Source organism: Scyliorhinus torazame, chromosome 14, assembly GCF_047496885.1.
Source record: "Scyliorhinus torazame isolate Kashiwa2021f chromosome 14, sScyTor2.1, whole genome shotgun sequence".
Lineage (NCBI taxonomy): Eukaryota > Metazoa > Chordata > Chondrichthyes > Carcharhiniformes > Scyliorhinidae > Scyliorhinus > Scyliorhinus torazame.
In genome coordinates this window covers 209,615,410-209,639,929 of record NC_092720.1, presented here as the reverse complement: position 1 = coordinate 209,639,929, position 24,520 = coordinate 209,615,410, and the positions used below count along the sequence as shown (strand labels likewise).

The window sequence follows — 24,520 nt, the reverse complement described above, 5'->3', positions numbered from 1 at the left end:
ATAAAGAGCAGCCTCTGGGAGATAGGAAGAACAGGTAAATGCCAGGGATAGTAGACATTTAGCCTCGTGAAATTATGCAATCAAAATATTTGTATCATATAAAATCTGAAGCAGACGGTACTCGAATTGAAGCCATGCCCGGTCCATTGAACCTTTTAAACTTTAATGATCCGAGTTTCACTCCTTGGGCAGTTTTAAAGGGGATTGTGTTTCCTGCAGCACGAGGATTCTGTCAGCAGGTGGCAGCCGCGCACTTTGTAACAATGGAAGGCTTGCGTTCATACAGTCTCAACACATCCCAGAAACTTATTGCATCCGCAATGGATTACTCACAAATGCAGAAGCGCAGCCTGTAGCGGGATAGTCGGAAATAACAGAAACTTCCCAGATTTTCCTTATGTTTAAATGAATATTAGTAATTTCCTCTGGGAGTGTCCAGGCCTCCCAAGTTCGATGGATTGAATAGCCTTCTCCTGTGTTGTATCAGACTGGGAATTTTATGTAATATTAAAATTGTATCTGATCAAATCCAGATTCTCAAATTATATTTATGCAATCCCATTGTTTGGTGAGATGTTCCAAGGCTATCAGAGAGAAAGATTATCTGGAGAATGTCACATTAATATTCACCATTGTATGGGAAGGATTTACGAATTGAAATTGTGCTTTAATTTAACATAAGTGCAGCATTGAGCTGGCTTTGAATTGCTCTATAGAAACCACTGTGATTGTCATCGCGGCATTGCTGTGCTAACAGGGGGATTTAGCAACAGTAATGGTGGAGAACAAGCGCTTGGTGAACTCAGGCCAGATTGACCTTTCTGTGCACCACACAGGAGCTGTTTAACACCCAGGCAGTAACAATAAAACCCAATGTTCAATACTGTCAGATATATCAAACATTTTACACCGGAATCACAGACAATATCTCTGCAATTAAACAAAACATTTATTTCCAGTCAATATTGAGATCTCGCCTCTTCCCGAGTCGCCTTTACTCTATATTCTCCAAACTTTACCAAAATATATGTTTATAAATCTGATGTATCTGAAACATTCACAGTCTCCCTTACTGTATTAGTACAAGTGTAGGGGATGGTCTTCAAAATCTATCCCAACAGGATGTCGTTTTACCCCCTCCCATTTCCATTGGTCTGCCCCACAGTCCTGTCCGCCCCCCCCCCCTCCACCCCCCCACCCCCCAAACACACACACCCTGTGTTGTGCTTCCTCTTGATCAGGGACTGGAACATGAACACACAGACACCAAAATTCCCCAGGTAAAGTTTGAGAATCTCTATTAACTTTTCTTTTTCCGAAATTTAGCTTAATTTCCCCGAAGTAGATATAAAACAAGGTACAAAATATGCATTCTGTGCGGGACAACGTCATCTTGGAATTCAAGCTTCCCTGTCAATGTATCAACTCTCTCTACCTCACTCCCTGTGACAGCGAGTTCCACATTCTCGTCACTCTGTGTGAAGAAAGGCCGCCGAATATTGGAGGAGAGATTCCACTTCAAATCTTCCTTCATCAGTTGATGTTTCCCTGGGTCAGGGTCCAGAATGGGATCCATAAATATATATAAATCCGCTCGATTTTATTTCAAGAAAATTAAAACAAACTTCGCAGGTCGAATCTTCTAAACATATTCCCTGTGCCTTTTGTGGAAAATAGCTTCTTCACATTTATGGAATTTATTGCGTTAGAGTGAGTGGCTGCAAAAATTAAAACAATTCAATTTCTGGGTGTGGATCTCACACCGAGTTTCACCGGAGGGTTTGTGATAGGCAGCGAGTTCATACTCGAGAAAAGTGCAATCGATTCTCAATGTCGCCCATCTCCCCCACCTCTCTCCACTGCCAACATTCCTTGGAGCCCAAACCGCCCCGACACGGTTCTATTATCCCCTCCATTATCCACAAGCCACCATGAGCTTCTTTCTTGGGTGATAATCAGGAAATCGCTGAGGTGAACTGAGGCTGTAATATCGAAACTGAAATCGGTTTAAATCAGGAAGTGCTGAGTGTGAATATGGCTTCCAGACAGCAAGCAGAGAGTTGGACAGAGGAGACAATTTGTCCCATTTGTCTTGATTTCTTCACTGATCCGGTAATCCTGGATTGTGGACACAACTTCTGCCGCTCCTGTATCTCCCAGTGTTGGGAAAAGGAGATAAACTCCTGCCCGGAATGTAGAGAGGAGTTTCCGGAAAGAAACTTCAGGGCAAATCGGGCCTTAGCGAATCTGACCGAGAAAGCTCGAAAAGTAAAGTTGAATCCAAAAGAGAAGTTCAGTAAACTTCACTGTGAGGAACATCAGGAAGAACTGAAGCTGTTTTGTGAAACTGACAAGAAACTGATCTGTCTGATTTGTAGAGATTCGCGGGAACACAAATCTCACAGCTTTCTGCCGATTAAAGAAGCTGTTGAAATCCACAAGGTAAAAAGTGACATATTTTATCAGCTAATGATTTTATTGCAATGTGTACATCCAACACACTTCTATATTTTCTCACCCAATCCCAGGATCAGCTGAAATCTTTTTTAGATTCTCTCACAGTGAAGAAATCGGCGGTTCTAGAAACGGAACAGAAACAGAAACGGAAGATTTCTGAAGTTAGGGTAAGGGATCCCTGTGCTGATTTTCTGGGATCTCGGTTAGTTTTGTTCCCTGTATCGCGGGACATTAATTATGTTTCACATTTCATTTGGTAGGAACAGTCGAGCAGTCTGCAGACCCACATCACATCCGAGTTCAGTAAAATGCACCAGATTCTCACGGAGAAAGAGCAGCGTTTACTCAGAGATCTCAGGGAAGAAGAGGAGAGGATTCTAGAACCAATGGAGAAAAACCTTCGAGAGATTCAGGAGAATTTAAATTCTATTGAGGAGAAACTCTCCAAGTTGCAGAAACAAATGGAGCAAAAAGACGAGCTGGTATTTTTGAAGGTGAGGGAATATATTGCGGGTCAGTTCAGTGAAATGTAAAGTCACAAAATAACTAGTGATAATTGTAAAATTAATGAAGAATTTATGGAAAAATATTAGATCGAGTTTTTGTCCATTCCCGGGTGTCTGCTGTCGTCAGTGAACTAACCGCCTCCCACACTGTCTGCAGAATTTCAGGAATACCGGAATCTCCCGGGAATGAGTTGTTCCGATCTGGACACTTGTTTGGAATTATTTCCTTGCTCAATTAGTGTAATTTTCTCCAGGAATTGACATTGCAATTCAGATCCATTCCCATGTTGTGTGTGTGTGTGGGTGTGTCTAATACGGTGGGTGTGAGAATCACTGAGTCTGTGACTGGGATTGATGTTGACTCCAGTGTCTGACACAAAGGTCATCTTAATAATATCATCAATTCTACAGCACAGGTGAAAACAATTCTCTGTGCTGGGTCAGTGAAAAAGATCTCCATTTAGTCCCACTGTCCTGGCTCTTTACTCTGATTGGGGGCAATTGTTTCCTTCACCAATATATCTCCAAATCCCTTCTGAAAATTACCAATGAATTTGTTTCCTCCACCATGTGAGCCAGCATGTTCCAAATGATCAAAATTCACTAGAAAAATAAAGTTCCCTCATTTTATAACAATCTTAAATATTTGTGAACTCAACCAGATGATCTGTTCTTGTGTTTCTTTTAAATTGTAATATTTAGTGTATTTTGCCTTTCTTTGTTCTTCCTTTCAAACTGCATCACTTTCCATATCCGTGTGAAATTACATCTGCCTCAGTGTCTATTAATTTCACCATCGTGTCTGTATCCTTCTGAAATCTTTTACTATCATCCTCATTTATTTATTTCAGATGGGAGTTTCTCGGAAGAGAAGGTAGGACATGCTCTTTACTCAAACTCTGCAGAGTTAAATTTTTTAAATAACACAGAATTGTGTTTTGGATTTTCGTGACTTTCTCTCCTGCTTACAGTTCCACAATTATATTTTAAAAGATTTATTATTTCGATGATCATAACTCATTTTATGATTCCCACAGAATCATCCTTTATTGCAATGATTAGTAACTGTTCTCCAATGTTGTATTCAGTGACACGGTGACATGTAAATAACAGGACCATGTTCCAGGACCCGCAGTGATGATTTACAAGCTGCAGTCTCCCTGTGAGGTAGTAACCTTCCCACCGACCCTGAGAGAGACACACGGTCCATGTTTCCAGGTGTGGGCCATTCAAACACCTGCACAGCATCTGACCCAAGAAAGCCTCACCTTAAAGAAGAACTGGGTTTTATTTTCATACTCCAATACAACCTTGTTTCATTCCGATAACATGCACAACAGTAACAATTTTTATTTATATAGCACCTTTAACATATTGGAAAATCCCAAGGTGGTACTTCTGGTGGTGACTATGGAGTGAGCGGTCGCACATTTGGTGGCTCCCGCTCAAGGTGGTATATTTTGGTCCATTCCCCTTCTGAAGGGCAAAGTTTTTGGATGGAAAGAGGTGTAGGAGTACCTAGAGAAGGTGTAACTCCTCTGGAGCAGCTGGTGGATAGATCCATGCACGAGGAGTGGGGCGAGAAGAAAAGAGCTTTTGGAGCAGGAGAGTCTCTGAGGGGCGCCATTGTATAAGATAGCGGAGAGCAAGGGGATGTGCTGCCTACCTAGTGGTCAACGGAGCAGTTAGTGGAGTTTCTGAATGCTAAGTTCAGCCAGCAGAGGAAGGAGGCCCTGGAGGACCTGGCCAAAGTGGCGGAGCCGGTTAAAGCAGGAATCAAGAGAGTGGAGCAGAGGCTGGAGTCCCAAGGCTGGGCAATCCAGAAAGTGGAGGAGGCGGTGGGTGGGGGAGCACGAGGAGTAGTTGGCCTCGTTGGTGGCCGAGGTGGGGGTGATGTGGGAGACCCAGACGAGGCTGAAGGAAAAGATGTAGGATCTGGAGAACCGCTCCAGAAGGCAACACTTTGGGATTGTGGCAATACTCGAAAGTATCGAAGGTGCGTAGGCCGGCACGTATGTGGCATAGATGTTGGTGAAGTCGATGGGGGAGGGGGTCTTTCACCGGACCCTGAGATCGAGCGAGTGTGCAGGGCGCTGATGAGGAGCCGCCGTGGGCGATGGTGGGGCGGTTTCTCCGCTTTCTGGATAAAGAGAAGCTTCTTCGGTGGGCGAGGCAGACGCCGAAGTGCACCAGGGAAGGGAAGGAGCCGCGGGTGTACCAGGACCTGGGTGTAGAACTGGTGACCGGGAGGACCGGGTTTAATCGGGTCAAGGCTGCCCTCTTTAAGAAGGTGGTGAAGTTCGGGGTGTTGTACCCGGCCCACCTCTGGGTAACTTTCCAGAAGCGTGAATATTATTTTGGCATGCCAGAGGAGGCGATGGAGCTCATGAGCGACAATGGACTGGCAGGAGAAGGAGGACATTGAACTTTGGAGGAGTTTGTGTGAATGTTTCTTTTTTCTCGGGAAACTTTTCCCATTGAAATGTTCCTTTTGTTTTGATGGTGGGGTGGGAGTGGCGACGGATGCAGAGCAGGTGTTCGGAATATCTGTGGGAGGTGCTGGTGCGGTTCAGGTTCGGCAGAGGCTTGTGGACTGGGCCCGGTTACTGTACAAGGCACAGGTCACAAGTGTGCGGATGAACCGGGTCAGCTCAGGATATTTCAGGCTGCATCGGGGGGAGGCGAGGAAGGGATGCCCACTCTCCCTGTTACTCTTTGCCTTCGCCATCGAGCCACGACAATCAAGGGATTGGAAAGGGATTGTGCGGGGGATGGGGTGGTTTCATTGTACGTGGATGACCTGCTGTTATACATTTCGGACCCATTGGGTGGCATTGGGGGCATTATGGGGATTTTGGAGGACTTTGGCTAGTTCTCCAGGTACAAGTTGAATATGGGAAAGAGCGAAGTGTTCCCGATTGAGATCAGAGGGCAGGAGAGGAGGTTTGGGGAGTTGCTGTTCTAGGTAGTGGGGGCGAGTTTTAGATACCTGGGAATTCAGGTGACACGGGGTTGGGCACAGCTCCACAAGTTGAATATTACTCGGCAGGTGGAGCAGATGAAGGGGGTTTTAAGACGTGGGGTGTGCTGCCATTATGGTTGGCGGGAGGGGTGCAGACAATAAAGATGACGGTATTGCCAAGGTTCCTGTATTTCAGAACCTCACGATCTTTGTCCCGAAGATGTTGTTTAAAAAGGTTAACATGCTGATCTCTGGGTTTGTGTGGGCAAGAAAGAACCACGGGTCAGGAGGGCTTTGTTGGAGTTGGGGTGAGGAGGGGGTATGGGCTGGCATTGCCGAATATAATGATCTACTACTTGGCTGTGAACAATGCCATGGTCAGGAAATGGGTAGAGGGGAAGGGATCGGCATGGGGGTGGATGGAGGCGGCTTCTTGCTGGGGAATGCGCTTCAGGGTGAACAGCACCTCTGCCATTCTCGCCGGTCAGGCACTCCGTGAGCCCACTGGTGGTGTCGGCCTTGAGAGTGTGGAGGAAGTAAAAAAAGCATTTGGGACTGAGGGGGGTGGGGGGGGGGGGGGGGTGGGGGGGGGGGTTGGCTGGATGCAAGGTTTTGGGGCTGGCAGCAGGAAGGGATTGAGCGATTCAGTGACCTGTTTGTAGAGGGCATGTTTGTGAAATTGGAGGACCTAGAGGAAGAATTTGAGCTGCCCAGGGTGAATGGTTTCAAGTACCTGCAGGTTTGGGATTTTGTGAAGCAAGAGGTGCTGTCTTTTCCTGGGTTACCACCCTTGGGGTTGCAAGCCAAGGTGGTGTCAAAGGAGGAGATAGGGAAAGGTGTCTGACGTCTACAAGGAGCTGATGGATCGGGATGAGGCCATAGTGGGGGATATAAAGCGTAAGTGGGATGAGGAGGTGGAGGCCGGGACATGGGTTGAGGCTCTGCGAAGGGTGAATGCATCCTCGTCATGTGCAAGGCTAAGACTCATTCAGTTTAAAGTGGTCCATAGAGCACATATGATGGTAGTGTGGATGAGTAGGTTTTTTGAGGGGGCAGAGGACAAGTGTGGGCGATGCGTGCGGAGGCACCCAAATCATGTTGACATGTTCTTGGCATTGCTGAAGCTAAAGGCGTTCTGGCAGGGGTTCGCGGATGAAATGTCCATGGTGCTGGGGGTGAAGGTGGCCCTGAGTCCGGACGTTGCGATATTTGGGGTATCAGAAGACCTGGGCGTCCAGGGGGCGAGAGAGGCTGATGTCCTGGCCTTGCCTCCCTGATAGCCCGGAGATGGATCTTTATTGGATGGAGGGACTCGGAGCCGCTGAAAGCGGGTGTGTGGGTTTGCGACCTGGTGTAATTCCTGAGGCTGGAGAAGGTCACGTTCATCCTGAGGGGGTCGGTGATGGGTTCACCCGGAGGTGGAAGCCGTTCATTGACTACTTTAAAGAGGATTGAGGAGTCAGCAAGGGGGTGAGGAGGAAGAGGGGGGGGGGGGGGAGAAGGGGAGGAAGGGGGTTAAAAGAAGGGGGCGAGGGTGGGGAGCAGGGGAGTGGGTTATTTATAATGTTGTATGAGTCTGATTCTACTTTGGTATGTTTTTATGAAAACGCTTGAATAAAATATTTAAAAAGAGAAAATCCGAAGGTGCTGAATAAGAGCGTTCAAACTTCCGAAACAAAAACTGAGACCGCGTCACACAAGGAGATATTAACAATGATTCCAGAGCCAGGTTTCTGAAAGGAGAAAGAGGAATTGTGAAGGGGCGGTTTTTAGGGACGGATTTCCAGAATTTGCGACACCGACATCTGAAGACCCAGCCACCAATAGCTGGGCATCGTTAATCAAAGATCGTCAAGAGGCCATAATTAGAGCAGCTCAGTCTCAGAGAGGATTGTGTGCATCTTCTGAGTGTGTGCGATGCCTTGGTAACTAATCTGTTATCAGACTATGAATCATTTTCTGGACATGGGCGTTTCCTGTCTCTGCTCCTTAATTTCCAAGTTATCTTTTGCTCAGTTATAAAACTAAGATTAACATTTTACTTTCACTCTCACGTGAAAAGTGCTGATAGATGGGAATGTTGGGACAGATAGATCATTCAAATCCTATCCCACTCAAATCCCATGATCTGATCATTTAAATTTCAACACAATTCTCTTATTGTCTACTCCCCAGGGAACCCTCTTGATATAAACAAAAGTCCATTAACCCAAATAATTTCTGACATATTTCCATTTCTTAAATTTTGTAGCAAGGAATGATTTGTGACATCAATTGTTTAATATTTACAGGATGAGTGATGACGATCCGTCACTCTCAGTATATGCTGCCGCCCTACCCATTGGAATGTTCAAAGGCCCTTTACAGTACACAATGTGGAGGGAAATGCTGCACTTAATTAACCCAGGTAAAACTCTGATATTAATTTTCTTGATTATAAATCTACTTGGGAATGGATAAACCAAACTCAAAAGTCCCAGATTAAATATTCACTTTGTCGGTTGTTAATCCTCGGGAGCCTCTCCATTCTCATATTTGACTCTCTGTGGGTTCCTCTGGGTGAGTGTCTGAAGCCATCAGCACCGTGTGTCAAAGCAGTGAAGGGATCTGTATAACCAGAGGAATAGAGCACCAATCTCAGGATGGGAAACCCAATTTGTAGCGGAGACTGGCCTGTCTGCTTTTGGAATTCTGCAAAATCTTTTTAATCAACCTATTATCAGGAAGGCATGAAGACTTTGAAGCAAATGTGTTCAAATGCAGCTCATCTGTGAGGTGGAATTCGACTGAATCACGAGGAGATGAATCTGCACTATAAAAGTGAGGACGCCAGGGGATCTTATCAAAGCATTCAAGATTCAAACAGTGCAGAGTAGACAAAGCTTCTCAATTTTCACACAGGCACAGAGTTTGCAACAATGTAGGGATAAGATCAAATAGAGAAAAGGGAGGATGACACAGCAGTTTGAATTGACTGAGGTTTATTTCTTTGAGTGAACTGAATGATGGAGCTTTGTTGTGGATGGTGTAGAACTTCTTGAGTGTTATTGGAGCTGCACTCCAGGCAAGGTGGAGGTCTTGCATCGCTCTCCTGTCTTGTGGCTTGTCGGTGGTGGACAGGCTTTGGGGAGGCAGGAGTTGAGTGACATGTCTCATTATTCCTAGCCTCTGACCTGCTCTTGTCACCACGGTATTTATATGTTTAGTCCATTATCCAATGGAAGCCCAAAATTACATTGAGTCCACTTGTACAGAAAAAGCTCTCCATGACGATTCACTATGGCTTCTCCTATATATGACGACACTGTCTAGCTACTTTGTACCTGCTACATAATTGCCAGGCTGGCATTCGCGGGAACCAGATGGCAAATACTGTGTATGATTTTGGTGCAAAACTGAGGAATGTTGAGATCTAAATCACTCTTAGCTACGTCATGTGAAGGATATTGGATGTAAGTAATGTATTTTTTCTTTGACTGAGAGCATCAGCAACATCAAAAGAACATTAAATGAGCAGTTGGCAAAAGTTGTAAATTCAAATGGGAGAGAGCTGTCTCGGTTTGGAGAGTGGAATTGTGAAGGCCAAGGAGAGTGTAGGTCTTACTTGGACATGGCTGACATATTAAACTATTACTACCCCAGACCAGACCCCATCAGCTGCTAGGACATTGAACAGAAACTCCAACATTTTACTTAATTTGTAAGACTCCGCGAGTGATTTCACGCACAAGTAGGGATATCGTTATATTAAAACAAACGTTATTGCAAACACAGTATTACTCATATTGGCATCACAAAGAAAATAGCTTTGAATTATCCATTAAACAACACTTAACATTACAATGAAACAATTCCCTCAACTGCTATCACTGTTTCCACTCAAACACACCCATATTATGTCAAAACATACTTTTAAATACAGTTAGCAGACCCAGCATACTTGCTTGGATTGAGATCTTTTGAGAATGTCTGAAGGGAGATCTGAAGCCTGTCAGAATAATGCAGAATCTCCAGCTGTATTCTTCAGAAACTGCATCTCGATTCACCTTCCTGCCAAAGAACACTCTGCCTACCTGCTAGAGGTCCTGGCTCCTCCCATCAGTTACATAATCCTATCCCACTCAAATCCCATGATCTGATTATTGAAGTTTCAACACAATATCTTTTATTGTCTACTTCCCAGGGAACCCTCTTGACATAAACAAAAGTCCATTAGCCCAAGCTTTTATGATGCCCTATTTGCACACTTGGGTCCAAAAATCTAGCTGCCTTTCAAACTGGGATTCAAAAAAAACATTGCTGCAGCTGTCACATACTAACCCAGGCTTGCAACACTTAATGCACCCAAAATATATACTACAACATATCTGAAATCCCTACATTCATCATATCTCCCCCCAGTAAGTTGGCTTAATTTTCCAAACCCATTCAACTCTAAACATTCCTCTTTACTAAACACTACTAATACTCTATGACATACATATTATATTGCATTTAAGCATGCACTTTGCACTGAATATAGCCCATTCGGTCTTTTTTTTCCACCTTTGAAAGTTTCAGTCTTCTCACATCTCAAAGTCGGAATACAGTATCTGCCATCACCTTTTCTCTTCCTGCCACTTGTACTTTTTTTAACGTTAAATGGTTGTAACAATAAATTCCATCCAAACAATCTTGCATTTCGATCCTTAAACTTATCCAAAAACTTTAATGGATTATTGTCTCCAATGAATTATTCGCAACATAAATGTCAAAATGTTGTAACGCCAATACCAATCTCAATGCCTCCTTCTCTATGGTCGAATATTTACTTTGATGATTATTTAGTTTCCGAAAAAATATAACGAACAGACCTTCTGTTCTTTCATTATACAACGGTACAGCACCAACTCCCATGTCACTCGCACCTTAAATACTTGGCATAATTAGGTGTCGCCTATCCTATATAATTACTTTTGGTGTGGTGGTTAACACAATTTTTAGATTGCCAAATGCCTCCTGACATTCCGACCTCCAAGGAAATTTGTTGGGACTTTTCAGAAGTTCAGTCAGTGGAGCAATCACACTGCTAAACTTTGGCATGGATTTGTGGTAGAACCACTTATGCCAAGAAATCTCAGAACTTTTCTCCTCGTTGCTAGTATTGGAAACTCCACATTAGCTTTGGTTTTCAAATTCCATGGGGCATCTGACCATGTCCAATTGTATGGCCTAAGAATCTGATTTTAGGTTTCACAAATTCATTTTCAGCCAAGTTTACCACCAATCCGACCTCCTGCCGTCGATCGAACAATTCCTCTATATGTTCCAAATACCCCTTCCACATTTTACTGAACACCACCAAATCGTGCATGTACATTGCATAATTGTTAAGGTCGGAAATGACCTTTTTGGTTAATCTTTGGAATGTTGCTGGCACATTCTTAATTCCAAATGGCATAACTTTAAACTGACGCAGACCATTTGGCATCTAAAAAGCAGAATTTCCTTTAGCTCAGGCTGAAAAAGGTTCTTGCCACTATCCTTTAAGTAAGCTAAGTTTGTTAATAACATTCACTTGTCCAACCTTTTGAATACAGTCTTCCAAACAAGGAATAGGATATGAATCTGACTGCGTAACTGCAATGATCTTTCTGTAGTCCACACACTATCGTTGTGCTCCATCTAGTTTTGGCATCATTACAATGGGCGAAGCTCCAATCGCTGCATCTCATTTTAATGATATCATTCTTTAGCATGCTTTCAATTTCCCTTTGTACCTGTACTAGCTTTGGTGAACTGAGTCTGTATGGATGTTGCTTAATTGGAGTCCCATCTCCCACATCTACATCCTATATAATTACTTTTGTACGTCCTCATCTGTTCCCACATATAGCAATATGTGACTGTAATAACTCTTTCAGGTCACTTGTATTTTCCCATGGAAGGTAATTCAGTAATTGATCCCAATTCATTTCCACTTCCTCGTCGTCCAATGTAATTTGAGGAATGCCAAATACAGAATCATCTGGATTTATCACTTTTCCCTGAATTACAATGACTAACACCACCTCCCTCTTTCTTTCTCCATCAATAAAGCTTTTGAGCATATTCACATGACACACTCTACGAGTTTTCCTTCTATTTGGCGTTCTTATCAAATAATTTCCTTTCCATTTTCTATGGCCCACTAAATCTTGCTTTTAATGGTTCACCTACCATTGGTCATACCACTAATATTTTCTCCTAACTAACAAAACTATGAATTTGTGATTTCTTATCTAACTCTTGTTTCATCACATGCTGTGTAAGTTTTAGATACTTTCTAGCCAACTCGTCAGCTCTAGTTACTTTCTCCCTAAAGGGATGACAACGTGGCACAGTGGTTAACACTGCTGCCTTAGGGCACTGAGGGCCCCTGTTTCATCCCAGCTCTGGATCACTGTCCATGTGGAGTTTGCACATTCTCCCCGTGTCTGCATGGGTCTCACCCCCACAACCCAAAGATGTGCAGAGTAGGTGGATTAGCCATGCTAAATTCCCCAAAATTGAACAAAAAATCTCCCGAAAGTTTGAGTTATGGTCCAACAATGTAGTCTGAGACCACTGACTCATCTGTTTCTCATTGATCAATTTAAGTGGTCCTCTTACCTCAAGACCAAAAGTCAATTCGAATGGATGGAATTTTATCGATTCATTAGGGGCATCCCTAATTGCAAACAGCACAAATGATAAGCACTGTTTTATCCTAATCCTTTGGATAATCTTGACTGGAGACCTTCATCATGGTCTTTGAAGTTTAGTGCCACCATTCTAACAGTCCCTTTGATTTTGGATGATATGCACTTGAGTTACTGCTTTATTCCTAAACTCTCCATAACGTCCGTGAATAACTTCAACATAAAATTTGATCTCTGATCTAATTAGATTTCTGTTGGTACTCCATGTCTGGTTAAAACAATTAGTTAATTCCTCTACAACCCTCTTTTTAAAAATAAATTTAAATTTAGATCTCCAATTATTTATTTTTTCGCCAATTAAGGGGCAATTTAGCGTGACCAATCCACCTAACCTGCACATCTTTGGCTTGTGGGGGTGAAAGCCACACCTACATGGGGAGAATGTGCAAACTCCACATGGACAGTGACCCAGGGCCGGGATTCGAACCCAGTCCTCAGCGCCGCAGTCCCAGTGCTATCCACTGCGCCACATGCTGCCCCTCTACAACCCTCTTAACTGTAATATTTCTGAATGGAATGGCATCTTGAAATCTGGTAGACATCTCTACCATGGTCAACAAATATGGATTCGCACTTTTCATTTTAGACAGGAGTCCCATGCAATCAATTAGGACCCAAGTAAAAGATTCCTCAAATGCTGGACTGGGTATTAAGGGTTAATTACCACTTGAGGTTTCCTTATTACATGACTCATGACATGTCCGGAAAAAAAATCAAGTACACCCTTATGCAATTCAGGCCAATAAAAATATTTTTGCATTTTTGCTTGCATGGGTTTCCTCTGGGTGCTTCCGTTTCCTCCCACAGTCCAAAGATGTGCAGGTTAGGGGGATTAATCATGCTAAATTGCCCCTTAATTTCCAGCGATGGTAGGTTAGGTTATGGGATTACGGGGATAGAGCAAGGTGGACACTCGTAGATGGGCAGAGTGCTCATTTGAATGGTCGGTGCAGACTCTTTTTAAAAAAAATAACTTTTATTGAGGTTTTCACAAAATATCAACAACAGAATGAAAAAGGAACCCAATAGAATTAAATACAGAACAAAGTAAAACAGCCCCCGTGCCCCCCTCCCACCTATACATAAATAATAAATTAACACCCCGAATTAACACAAAGCAAACATAGCAAATATATACACCCCCTCAGATCCCCCAGGGTGAATAAACAAAAATAAAATAGACCCCCCCCCCCCCCCCCCCCCCGGTTGCTGCTGCTGCTGACCATTGTCTACCGTTCTGCCAAGAAGTCCAAGAACGGTTGCCACCGCCTAAAGAACCCTTGTACCGACCCCCTTAAGGCAAATTTCACCCTCTCCAATTTAATAAACTCTGCCATATCATTGATCCAGGATTCCACGCTTGGGGGCCTCGCATCCTTCCACTGAAGAAGAATCCTTCGCCGGGCTACCAGGGCCGCAAAGGCCAGGATACCGGCCTCTTTCGCCTCCTGCACTCCCGGCTCCCCTACAACCCCAAATATTGCGAGCCCCAAGCCCAGCTTGACCCTGGATCCTACCACCCCTGACACCGTCCTTGCTACGCCCTTCCAAAATTCCTCCAGCGCTGGGCATGCCCAGAACATATGGGTGTGATTTGCTGGTCTCCCTGAGCACCTAACACACCTGTCCTCTCCCCCAAAGAACCGGCTCATCCTTGTCCCGGTCATGTGTGCCCGGTGCAGCACCTTAAACTGTATGAGGCTGAGCCTCGCACACTAGGAGGAAGAGTTCACCCTCCCGAGGGCATCTGCCCATGTCTCCTCTTCGATCTCCTCTCCCAACTCCTCCTCCCACTTACCTTTCAACTCCACCACCGAGGCCTCCTCCTCCTCCTGCATCACCCGGTAAGTTTCCGAGATCTTCCGCATTCCAACCCACCCCCCCGAGAGCACCCTGTCCTGTACTGTGTGCGGCAGCAGCCGCGGGAATTCCACCACTTGCCGTCTGGCAAACGCCCTTACCTGTAAGTACTTGAAGGTGTTCCCCGGAGGGGAGCCCATACTTCTCCTCCAGCTCACCCAGGCTCGTGAACTTCCCGTCCACAAACAGGTCCCCCAACCTTCTTATCCCTGCCCCGAAAACCCTCCGTCTATTCTCCCTGGGACAAACCGGTGGTTCCCCCGTATTGGGGTCCACACCGAGGCTCCAACTTCCCCCACTGCCTCCACTGCCCCCAGATTTTGAGGGTAGCCGCCACTACCGGGCTCGTGGTATACCTCATTGGAGGGAGCGGCAGCGGCGCCGTTGCCAGCGCCTCCAGACTCCTACCCACACAAGACACCGTCTCCAGCCTCTTCCATGCAGCCCCCACCCCCTCCATCACCCACTTGCGCACCATCGCTGTATTGGCGGCCCAGTAGTGTCGTCCCCCCCCCCCCCTACGCCGCTCCAGGAAAACCCTTCTCACCCTCGGAATCCCTCGCGTCCACACAAACCCAGTTATGCTCCTGTTGACCCGCCCAAAGAAGGCCTTCGGGATAAACATGGGGAGGCACTGGAACAAGAACAAAAACCTTGGGAGCACCGTCATCTTAACTGACTGCACCCTACCCGCCAGGGACAGCGGCAGCGCGTCCCACCTCTTGAACTCCTCCTCCATCTACTCCACCAGCCTCGTGTAATTAAGTCTATGCAGGGCCTCCCAGCTCCTGGCCGCCTGAACCCCCAAATACCTGAAGCTCCTCTCCGCCCTTTTTAGTGGGAGCCCACCAATCCCCCGCTCCTGGTCCCCTGGGTGAACCATGAACAACTCGTTCTTCCCCATGTTGAGCTTGTACCCTGAGAAATCCCCGAACTCCCTGAGGATCCTCATTACCTCCGGCATTCCCCCCACCACGTCCGCCACGTATAGCATCAAGTCGTCTGCATAGAGCGACACCCTATGCTCCTCCCCACCCCGCACCAGCCTCCTCCAGTTCCTCGACTCCCTCAGTGCCATAGCCAGGGTTTCAATCACCAGTGCGAAGAGCAGGGGGGACAGGGGACACCCCTGCCTCATCCCTCAATGCAACCGAAAGTACTCAGGCCTCCTCTTGTTCATGGCCACACTCGCCATCGGGATCTCGTACAACAGCCTAACCCACCTGACAAACCCCTCCCCAAACCCGAACCTCTTCAGCACCTCCCACAAGTACCCCCACTCTACCCTGTCAAAGACCTTCTCAGCGTCCATCGCTACCACTATCTCCGCCTCCCCCTCCCTCGCCGGCATCATAATAACGTTCAGGAGCCTCCGCACATTCGCGTTCAACTACCTCCCCTTCACGAACCCTGTCTGGTCTTCGTGGATCACCTGCGGCACACAATCCTCAATCCTCGTGGCTAAGACCTTCGCCAGCACCTTGGCATCTACGTTTAACAATGAAATCGGCCTGTAAGACCTACGCTGCAGAGGATCCTTGTCGCGCTTCAGGATCAAGGAGATCAGTGCCCGGGACATCGTCGGGGGCAAAGCCCCCCACTCCCTTGCTTCATTGACGGTCCTAACTAGCAACGGGCCCAACAGGTCCACATATTTCTTGTAGAATTCGACCGGGAAACCGTCCGGCCCCGGTGCCTTCCCCGCCTGCATGCTCCTTATCCCTTTGGCCAGCTCCTCCAGCCCAATCGGGGCCCCCAAATCTGCCACCAGTCCCTCCTCCACCTTCGGAAACCTCAATTGGTCCAGAAAGCGGCCCATCCCTCCCTCCTCCCGTGGGGGCTCGGACCGATACAATTCCTCATAAAAGTCCCTGAAGACCCCATTGATGCCAACCCCACTCCGCACCACACTCCCTCTCCTGTCCTTAACTTCCCCGATCTCCCTAGCTGCGTCCCGCTTCCGAAGCTGATGCGCCAGCATCCGACTTGCCTTTTCCCCATACTCATAAATCGCCCCCTGGGCCTTCCTCCACTGCATCTCTGACTTCCTGGTGGTCACCAGGTCGAATTCGGACTGGAGGCTGCACCTCTTCCTCAACAGTCCCTCCTCAGGCACCTCCGCATACCTCCTGTCTACCCTCACCATCTCCCCCACCAGCCTCTCCCTCTCCCCCCGCTCCCTCCTCTCCTTGTGGGCCCTAATGGAGATCAGCTCTCCCCTAACCACTGTCTTCAGCGCCTCCCATACCATCCCCACTCGGACCTCCCCATTATCGTTGGCCTCCAGGTATCTCTCTATGCTTCCTCGGACCCGCTCACTCACCTCCTCGTCTGCCAACAGCCCCACCTCCAAGCGGCACAACGGTCGCTGGTCACTCTCCTCCCCCAGCTCTAGGTCTACCCAATGCGGGGCGTGATCCGAAATGGCTATCGCCGAGTACTCGGTATCCTCTACTCTCGCTATCAGCGCCCTACTCATAATGAAAAAGTAGATCCGGGAATAAGCCTCATGGACATGTGGGAAGAATGAAAATTCGCCTTGCAAATCTCCAAGGGTCCACCCCTCCCATCTGGTCCATAAACCCCCTCAGCACCTTTGCCGCCGCCGTCTTCCTACCCGTCCTAGACCTGGAGCGATCCATTGCCGGATCCAACACCGTGTTAAAGTCTCCCCCCATTATCAGGCCCCCCACTTCCAAGTCCAGGATACGACCCAACATGCGCCGTATGAAACCCATATCGTCCCAGTTTGGGGCATACACATTGACCAGCACCACCCTCTCTCCTTGCAGCTTACCACTTACCATTACGTACCTGCCGCCATTGTCTGTCACAATACTTGACGCATCGAACGACACTCTTTCCCACCAAGATCGCCACCCCCCCGATTTTTTGCATCTAGCCCTGACCTACCCACCCTTTCCTCAGTCTTACCTGGTCTGCCACCTTCAGTTGTCTCTCCTGGAGCATAACCACATCCGCCTTCAGCCCTTTCAGGTGCGCAAACACCTCGGCCCGCTTGACCGGCCCATTCATCCCTCTTACATTCCAGGTTATCAGCCGGATCAGGGGGCTACCCGCCCCCCTCCCCTGCCGACTAGCCATATCCCCTCCTTGGCCAGCCACACGCCCGCACCGAACTTCCGGCCTGTTCCCAACGATGGCAGACCCCTGTCCCAACCCCCTCTACTCGCTCCAGCTCCCCCTTGACCACAGCAGCAGCAGCCCGGTTCCCCCCCACCCACCCCCACCCATTCCCCCACCCTCCACCTCCCCCCCAACTAGGACCCCTCCTAGCTGCTTTACTCACCCCATTGCACTCCCGCAAGTCAGCTGACTCCTGCTGACCCCAGCTACTCCCGCCTCTCCTTCGACTCCTCCCATTGTGGGACATACCCTCCTCCTCCATTACCCATCCACAGGCTCTCCACCCCCCCCTTCCATCCCAAGCACGGGAAACAACCCTCGCTTCCCCGCCCCGGCCCCGCCCCCTCCAGCCTTCAGTGCGGGAAAAAGCCCGCGCTTTCCACCTGCCCGGCCCCGCCACCTCTGATGCCGTTCCTTTTACAGGCCCAGTCCCCTCACGCCCGACTCGGACCTCCCCCTCCCCCGTGGAGCCCCATCCCCCCTACCGGCCATCCACCCCTACTCCATTTACTTACCCCCCTCCAAGAGCCCATCCGACAGACCCAACCAAAACCATGCCCAACCCACCCTAACCACCCACACCGAACCAAAAAGAAACGAGGGCAAAGACCCCCCTCAAAATGTAACACCTCAACAGCAATCCCCGACCACCCATCCCGACCCTCAGTTTGTGTCCAGCTTCTCGGCATACACAAAGGCCCACGCCTCCTCCGGAGACTCAAAATAATGGTGCCGGTCCTTGTAGGTGACCCAGAGTCGCGCCGGCTGCAGCATGCCAAACTTCACCCCATTCCTGTGCAGCACCACCTTCACCCGATTGTACCCAGCCCTCTTCTTCGCCACCTCCGCACTCCAGTCCTGATATATCCGAACCTCCGCGTTCTCCCACCTGCTGCTCCTCTCTTTCTTGGCCCACCTGAGCACACACTCCCGATCGACGAACCGATGAAACTGCACCAGCACCGCCCGCGGAGGCTCGTTAGCCTTGGGCCTCCTCGCCAGCACTCTATGGGCCCCTTCTAGCTCCAGGGGCCCCTGGAAGAACCCCACTCCCATCAGCGAGTTTAACATGGTGACCACATAGGCCCCCACGTCCGACCCCTCCAGCCCCTCCGGGAGGCAAATTCTTCCGCCTTGACCGATTCTCCATCTCCTCGAACCGCTCCTGCCATTTCTTGTGGAGCACCTTGTGCGCCTCCACCTTTACCGCGAGGCCCTAGATCTCGTCCTCATTGTCGGAGATCTTTTGTCGGACCTCGCGGATCGCCACCCCCTGGGCCGTCTGGCTCTCCAGCAGCTTGTCGATAGAAGACTTCATCGGCTCCAGCAGGTCCGCTTTGATCTCCCTGAAGCAGCGCTGCATAACCTCCTGCTGCTCCTGCGCCCATTGCATCCACGCTGCCTGGTCCCCGCCCCCCGCCATTTTGCTCTTCTTCCCTCGCACCTTCTTCGGGTTCACCACCATTTTTTTAGTCGCCCTGCTCCTGGTCCAAGCCATAAACTGTCAGGGGAACTATTGCAATCTCCTTCCCACACCGGGGAACGTCGAAAAAGTGTCGTTGGGGTCCCTGAAAAGAGCCCAAAAGTCCATATTTAGCGGGAGCTGCCGAATGTACGACTTAGCTCCGCATAGCCGCAACCGGAAGTCCCGGTCGGTGCAGACTCGATGGGCCAAATGGCTTCCTTCTGCACTGTATGGTTTCGAGGATTGTATGAGTGGGTTATTGGAAAGGTTTGTGTGATTAACCTTTGTCATATCTGTAATTTGACCGTAGTTTGCCATGTGTTCAACCACAGTTTTCCTGTTAACTCATATTAACCTCACGTCATTCTTTTGTGTTCGAGTATGAAATAGATAGCATTGACTGTTTGCTTTGTTGAATTGGAAAATTCTTCTTCTTTCAAACTATGGAATCTTGTGGGTATATTCTCCCATTACCAAGTGGAATTTCAAATTTAGCCAACTAACAAACACTGGAGGGTAAACAAATTTGCGAGTGTTGTCCGGGACAGTAACTCATTTGGGTCTGGTCTGCTTTGTACCAATAGACTGCAGAACTCAATGGTAGAGAGGGATCTGGATGTTCTAGTACATGAATCACAACAGTTACAGCAATTGATTAGAACGGTAAATGGAAAATTGGTGTTTATTGGAAGGAGAATCAAATATATACACATGCAATTGTTGCTACAGCTGTACAGCGCCTCGATAAGACATCATCTGGAGTACTGTGTGTAATTTTGAAATAAGTTGCATAATTAGCTCAGAAGCAGTTTGGAGAGGTTTGCTGGATTGATTCCTGGAGTGAAGGTGTTATGAAGGAAGGGTTGAGCAAGTTGGACCTGTACAAAGGGGTCATCTTATTTGAACTCATGAAACTCTGAGGTGACTCGACAGTAGTGATGCTGAGTGGATCTTTCCCTTGTGGAGGTCTAGCATTAAGGGACAGTTTAAAATGGGTCACCACTCAAGAATGAGATTAGGAGAATTTATTTTCTGTCAGAGGGTTTTTAGTGTTTGGAATTCTCCATCTCAATGAGATGTGACGACTGGGTCATTACATATATTCAGTCAACTCAACTGTGATCTTGTTGAATGTCACAGCAGCCTTGAGGGCCCTCATGCTGCTTCGAATTGTTGAGTTCTTGAAATATAAATGTTATAAGCTATCCAACAGACTTGATTATGTTTAACCTGTGCGGTGACATCTGTAGAGTTCTTTGTGGAAAAATCACTTCTGACTTGCTCTCTCCAGCTCTTTCTCTCCTCACCCTCGGACCCCTCTCCCTCTCTCCCAACCTTGTCTTTCCTCTCCCTTCACACAATCTCAGCTCAATCTCACTCATGCCCTCTCCTGCCCTGCTGTCTTGCTCTGTCCACTCCGTATCCCTCACTCTCTCCCCTACTCACGCCTCCCCTCTACTCCCCCATCGGTCTCTTAACTGCACGTTTCCCCCACACTATTTCGGTCACCTTCTACTCTCCCTTTTTCCAACTATTGCTCTCCTTCTGACATCTGCCCTTCCCACAATCTCTCTCCCTTTCCCAATCTCTCCCCTGTCATGAACTCGTACTGTCACCCCCCCCCCCCCCCCCCCCCCCCCCATGCTCGATCTTACACCTTTCGCCCGCCCACATTCCTTCCCAGGTTCTGCCACTCTCTCTACCCACACTCTTACTCCTTTGCTTGCCCTTCCCTCACCATTCCGCTATCACCCTCCCCATCCCAGCTTGAACATTTGTACACCCCCACACTCTCTCACACTCATCAATTCTATTGCACAGTCTCCTGTTTTCACCAACCTTCCCACTGTCTTGTTTCACACTGTCCCTGTTTTGCATTCACCAACCTGCTCTCTCTTTGTCACCTGTCCTCCCAATCCCCCTGTCATGCTGCTCTCCCTCTCTTAATCCCACTCTGAAACCCTCCTGCTCACTCTCTCTCCTTCAGTACACTCTCATTCTTCCACTGCTGCTCTCTGCCCTTCCATTCACTAGTTCTGCTGTCCTGTTTACTCCTCCCAAAATCATCCCTCCACAATCCATCTCTTTCTGTTTCCCTCTGTGTCATTCTCTTTCCTCATTCTCGCCTTCCCTTTTTGAAATGTCTCCCCAATGCTCCCCCTTCCCCTCACAATCCCCCCTTATCTTTTGCTAACTATCCTCTCTCCTCCTTTTCCCCTTTCCCTCTCTTCCTCTGGGATTCATCCTTACTCGTCACACTCTCTCCTCTGAACCTCACCCCTCCCCCTCCCTCTCCCTTTCCATTCTCTTCCTTGCCTACCCCGTCTGCCCTCTCTACCACTCCCTCACTTCTCCACCCCCTCTCTCCAAATCACTGACTGTGTTATTTTAACTTTCCCCCAGCTCCAGCCTCTCTGACTCTGGATCTGAACACAGCGAATCCGTGGCTCCTCCTGTCCAAGGACCGGACCAGTGTGAGTCTCGGAGACAAATGGCAACGACTCCCTGACACCCTGGAGAGATTTGATTCCTGGCCCTTTGTTCTGGAATCTGAAGGATTCACATCAGGGAGACATTACTGGGAGGTGGAGGTTGGAGAGAAGACTGAGTGGATTCTGGGAGTGGCCCGAGAGTCTGTGGAGAGGAAAAGAAGAATCAAACCGAGCCCTGAGGCAGGATTCTGGATTCTATGGTTAATTCCTGAAATTGGTTATTTTGCCAACACCACCCCTTCTCGAACCCCCCTCACCCCGAGTGTGAATCCTCGTAAGATCGGGGTTTACCTAGACCATGAAGGTGGACAAGTGTCATTTTACAATGTGGACAACATGTCCCATCTCTACACTTTCACCCACACTTTCACTGAAAGACTCTTTCCCTTCTTCAATCCTGGATCAAACAACGACGGGGGAAACTCAGCCCCGCTGACAATCTGCAGGATAAAAGGTCACTAACAGATCCATCCCATAATATAATTCTGTCTCCCTGTCTCCTGCCAGCTGTAAACTGATGGAACCTGTTCATGTTCTGGTTATTATATAGAATTTTTATTTACACTGGGGGCTCCATGATTACATTTGTAAAATGATTCTTCAAACAAAACAATCTGAGAACCACTGGAATAGAAACAGTTTTTCTCAAAGTTGACACAGAAACTCAACATGTTGTTTGTGGCGACACTGAGTGAGGGAGGTGGGTTTCCGGGGAATGGGTAAGCGGAAACGAAGGAGAAAATGCTGGAAAATCTCAGCAGGTCTGGCAACATCTGTAGGGAGAGAAAAGAGCTCACGTTTCGAGTCCAATGACTCTTTGTCAAAGTTGAGGAAATGAGGAAGCGGATTGGTTGGAGCTCCTATCACTCACAGTGATAATGCCCTGTTGCTGGCAGCAGAGGTCAGTGTAAGGTCAGTGAAAGTCAGACTCACCACAGCCTGAAGGCCCCATCCAGCAAGAACAGTTACTGGGAGATCAGATTTGGAACCGACATTGGGAGAAGGAGGAATTATCCACCCGGTAACAGGCATATGTAAGAGGGGCTTCCGTTTCACTGAATCTTAAATAACACATTCTTTAGGCGGTTTGACTGCCCTGAACTGCACATGATGTTGTGACAGAACAATTCGGTGTATTTTCCACTCGTGTGGTTTATGGCAACAGTCTTCTTAGAACGAATAAAGAAATATATGTCCACATGGACTCTGTTGTGTTAATCACCCTGGGGTAACACGGACTGCAACTGGAGGCAGTTGTACTTGAAAGTAGACTCCAAACTTTGATGTTGGTTCAATACGCTTTATTGAACTTGTTAAGCAGTGCACACAGTTCGCTGTGGGTTTGACACTCTACTAATCTAAGCGTGCTTACTATAACTGACTAGACCAGACTAGCTCTGAGCCACGTGTACAAGGTGCAAACTGATATATACACCCTGACTGTCACTACAGTTGTCACCAGTGGAAAGCGGCAGAGTGTTGATGCCTCGTGTGTTTTATAGTGCCAGACCACCTTCTAATGTTCTGCCTGGTGATTGGTTGTGTTCTGTCCTGTGTGTTGATTGGCTGTACTGGGTGTCTGTCACTGCCTGTCTATATCTCATTATGTGCATGAGTGCATATCATGACATCTCCCCTTTTTAAAAAAAAATTGTTAGTTGCTTGGAGCGACTGTATTTACATGTAGAACTATTTACATTAAATGGCAAGTGGATGAAAGCGAGTGGATAAATATATACATAAGAGGTGTCTAGCATGCAGATACAGAACAAAATTTACAAGAGAAATGTCTGTAAGTCCAATCTTTGGGGTTTGCGTCTGATCCTTGTCGACCACCTGAGAGGTGTAGGTGGGGCCGACGGCACCTTGACAGGCGGGATTGCTGCCAGATTGGTGGCCTCGTGGTGCGGAGGAGGCATAACAACATATGGAAAAGTAGGAACTGGTGGTGGGCAGGCAACTTTGCGCAGTGCCCTTCTGTTGCGCCTGACAAGGGAGCCATCAGCCATACGAACTACAAATTATCTGGGAGCAGCCTGTTGAACAACAACAGCTGGAGCTGACCAGCCTCCATCAGGTAGCTTGATCCGAACAGCATCTTCCGGAGATAGCACAGGCAAATCGGTAGCATGAGCATCGTACGTCAGCTTTTGCCGGTTCCTGAGTTGCTGCACCTTTTGCAGCACTGGGAGGTGATCCAGGTCTGGTAAGTGTCTGGCTGGAACAGTCGTCCGCCGGTCTCTATTCATGAGGAGTTGAGGAGTTGAGCCGGAGACATGCCGGTGGACAGAGGGGCTGCCGTGTACACCAACAGTGCAAGGTTGAAGTCAGAAGCAGAGTCCGCAGCCTTGCAGAGCAGTTGCTTCACTATATGGACCCCTTTCTCAACCTTCCCGTTGGACTGTGGGTAGTGTGGGCTTGAGGTAATGTGGTTGAATTGGTACGAATTGGCAAAATTGGACCACTCTTGGCTGTGGGAGCAGGGACCATTGTCACTCATGACAGTGAGTGGAATACCATGCCTGGCAAATGTCTCCTTGCAGGCCTTGATGACTGTCCTTGATGTGAGGTCTGACAGCTTTACAACTGTCACGGCAGCACAGTAGCACAAGTGGACAGCACTGTAGCTTCACAGCGCCAGGGTCCCAGGTTCAATTCCCCGCTGGGTCACTGTCTGTGCGGAGTTTGCATGTTCTCCCCGTGTCTGCGTGGGTTTCCTCCGGGTGCTCCGGTTTCCTCCCACAGTCCAAAGACGTGCAGGTTAGGTGGATTGGCCATGATAAATTGCCCTTAGTGACCAAAAAAGGTTAGGAGGGGTTATTGGGTTACGGGGATAGGGTGGAAGTGAGGGCTTAAGTGGGTCGGTGCAGACTCGGTGGGCCAAATGGCCTCCTTCTGCACTGTATGTTCTA

The 24,520-nt window shown here is 47.9% G+C and overlaps 1 protein-coding gene across 1 annotated transcript; it reads left to right on the top strand.

The window, feature by feature from the left end:
* The first annotated feature begins 1,704 nt into the window (after positions 1 to 1,704).
* Positions 1,705 to 23,264, top strand: LOC140390436 (zinc-binding protein A33-like). The gene is made up of 6 exons (XM_072475580.1): positions 1,705 to 2,442; positions 2,529 to 2,624; positions 2,718 to 2,951; positions 3,815 to 3,837; positions 8,217 to 8,332; positions 21,520 to 23,264. Exons 1-6 carry the CDS (start codon positions 2,035 to 2,037, stop codon positions 22,068 to 22,070), a joined length of 1,428 nt encoding a protein of 475 aa, XP_072331681.1. The 5' UTR covers positions 1,705 to 2,034; the 3' UTR covers positions 22,071 to 23,264.
* The last annotated feature ends 1,256 nt before the right edge of the window (positions 23,265 to 24,520 follow it).

Coding starts and splice junctions, on each gene's coding strand:
- LOC140390436 (XM_072475580.1), top strand. CDS start 2,035: ATGGCTTCCAGACAGCAAGCAGAGAGTTGGACAGAGGAGACAATTTGT. Junction 2,625..2,717: donor GGAAGATTTCTGAAGTTAGG/GTAAGGGATCCC, acceptor TTCATTTGGTAG/GAACAGTCGAGCAGTCTGCA. Junction 8,333..21,519: donor GCTGCACTTAATTAACCCAG/GTAAAACTCTGA, acceptor ACTTTCCCCCAG/CTCCAGCCTCTCTGACTCTG.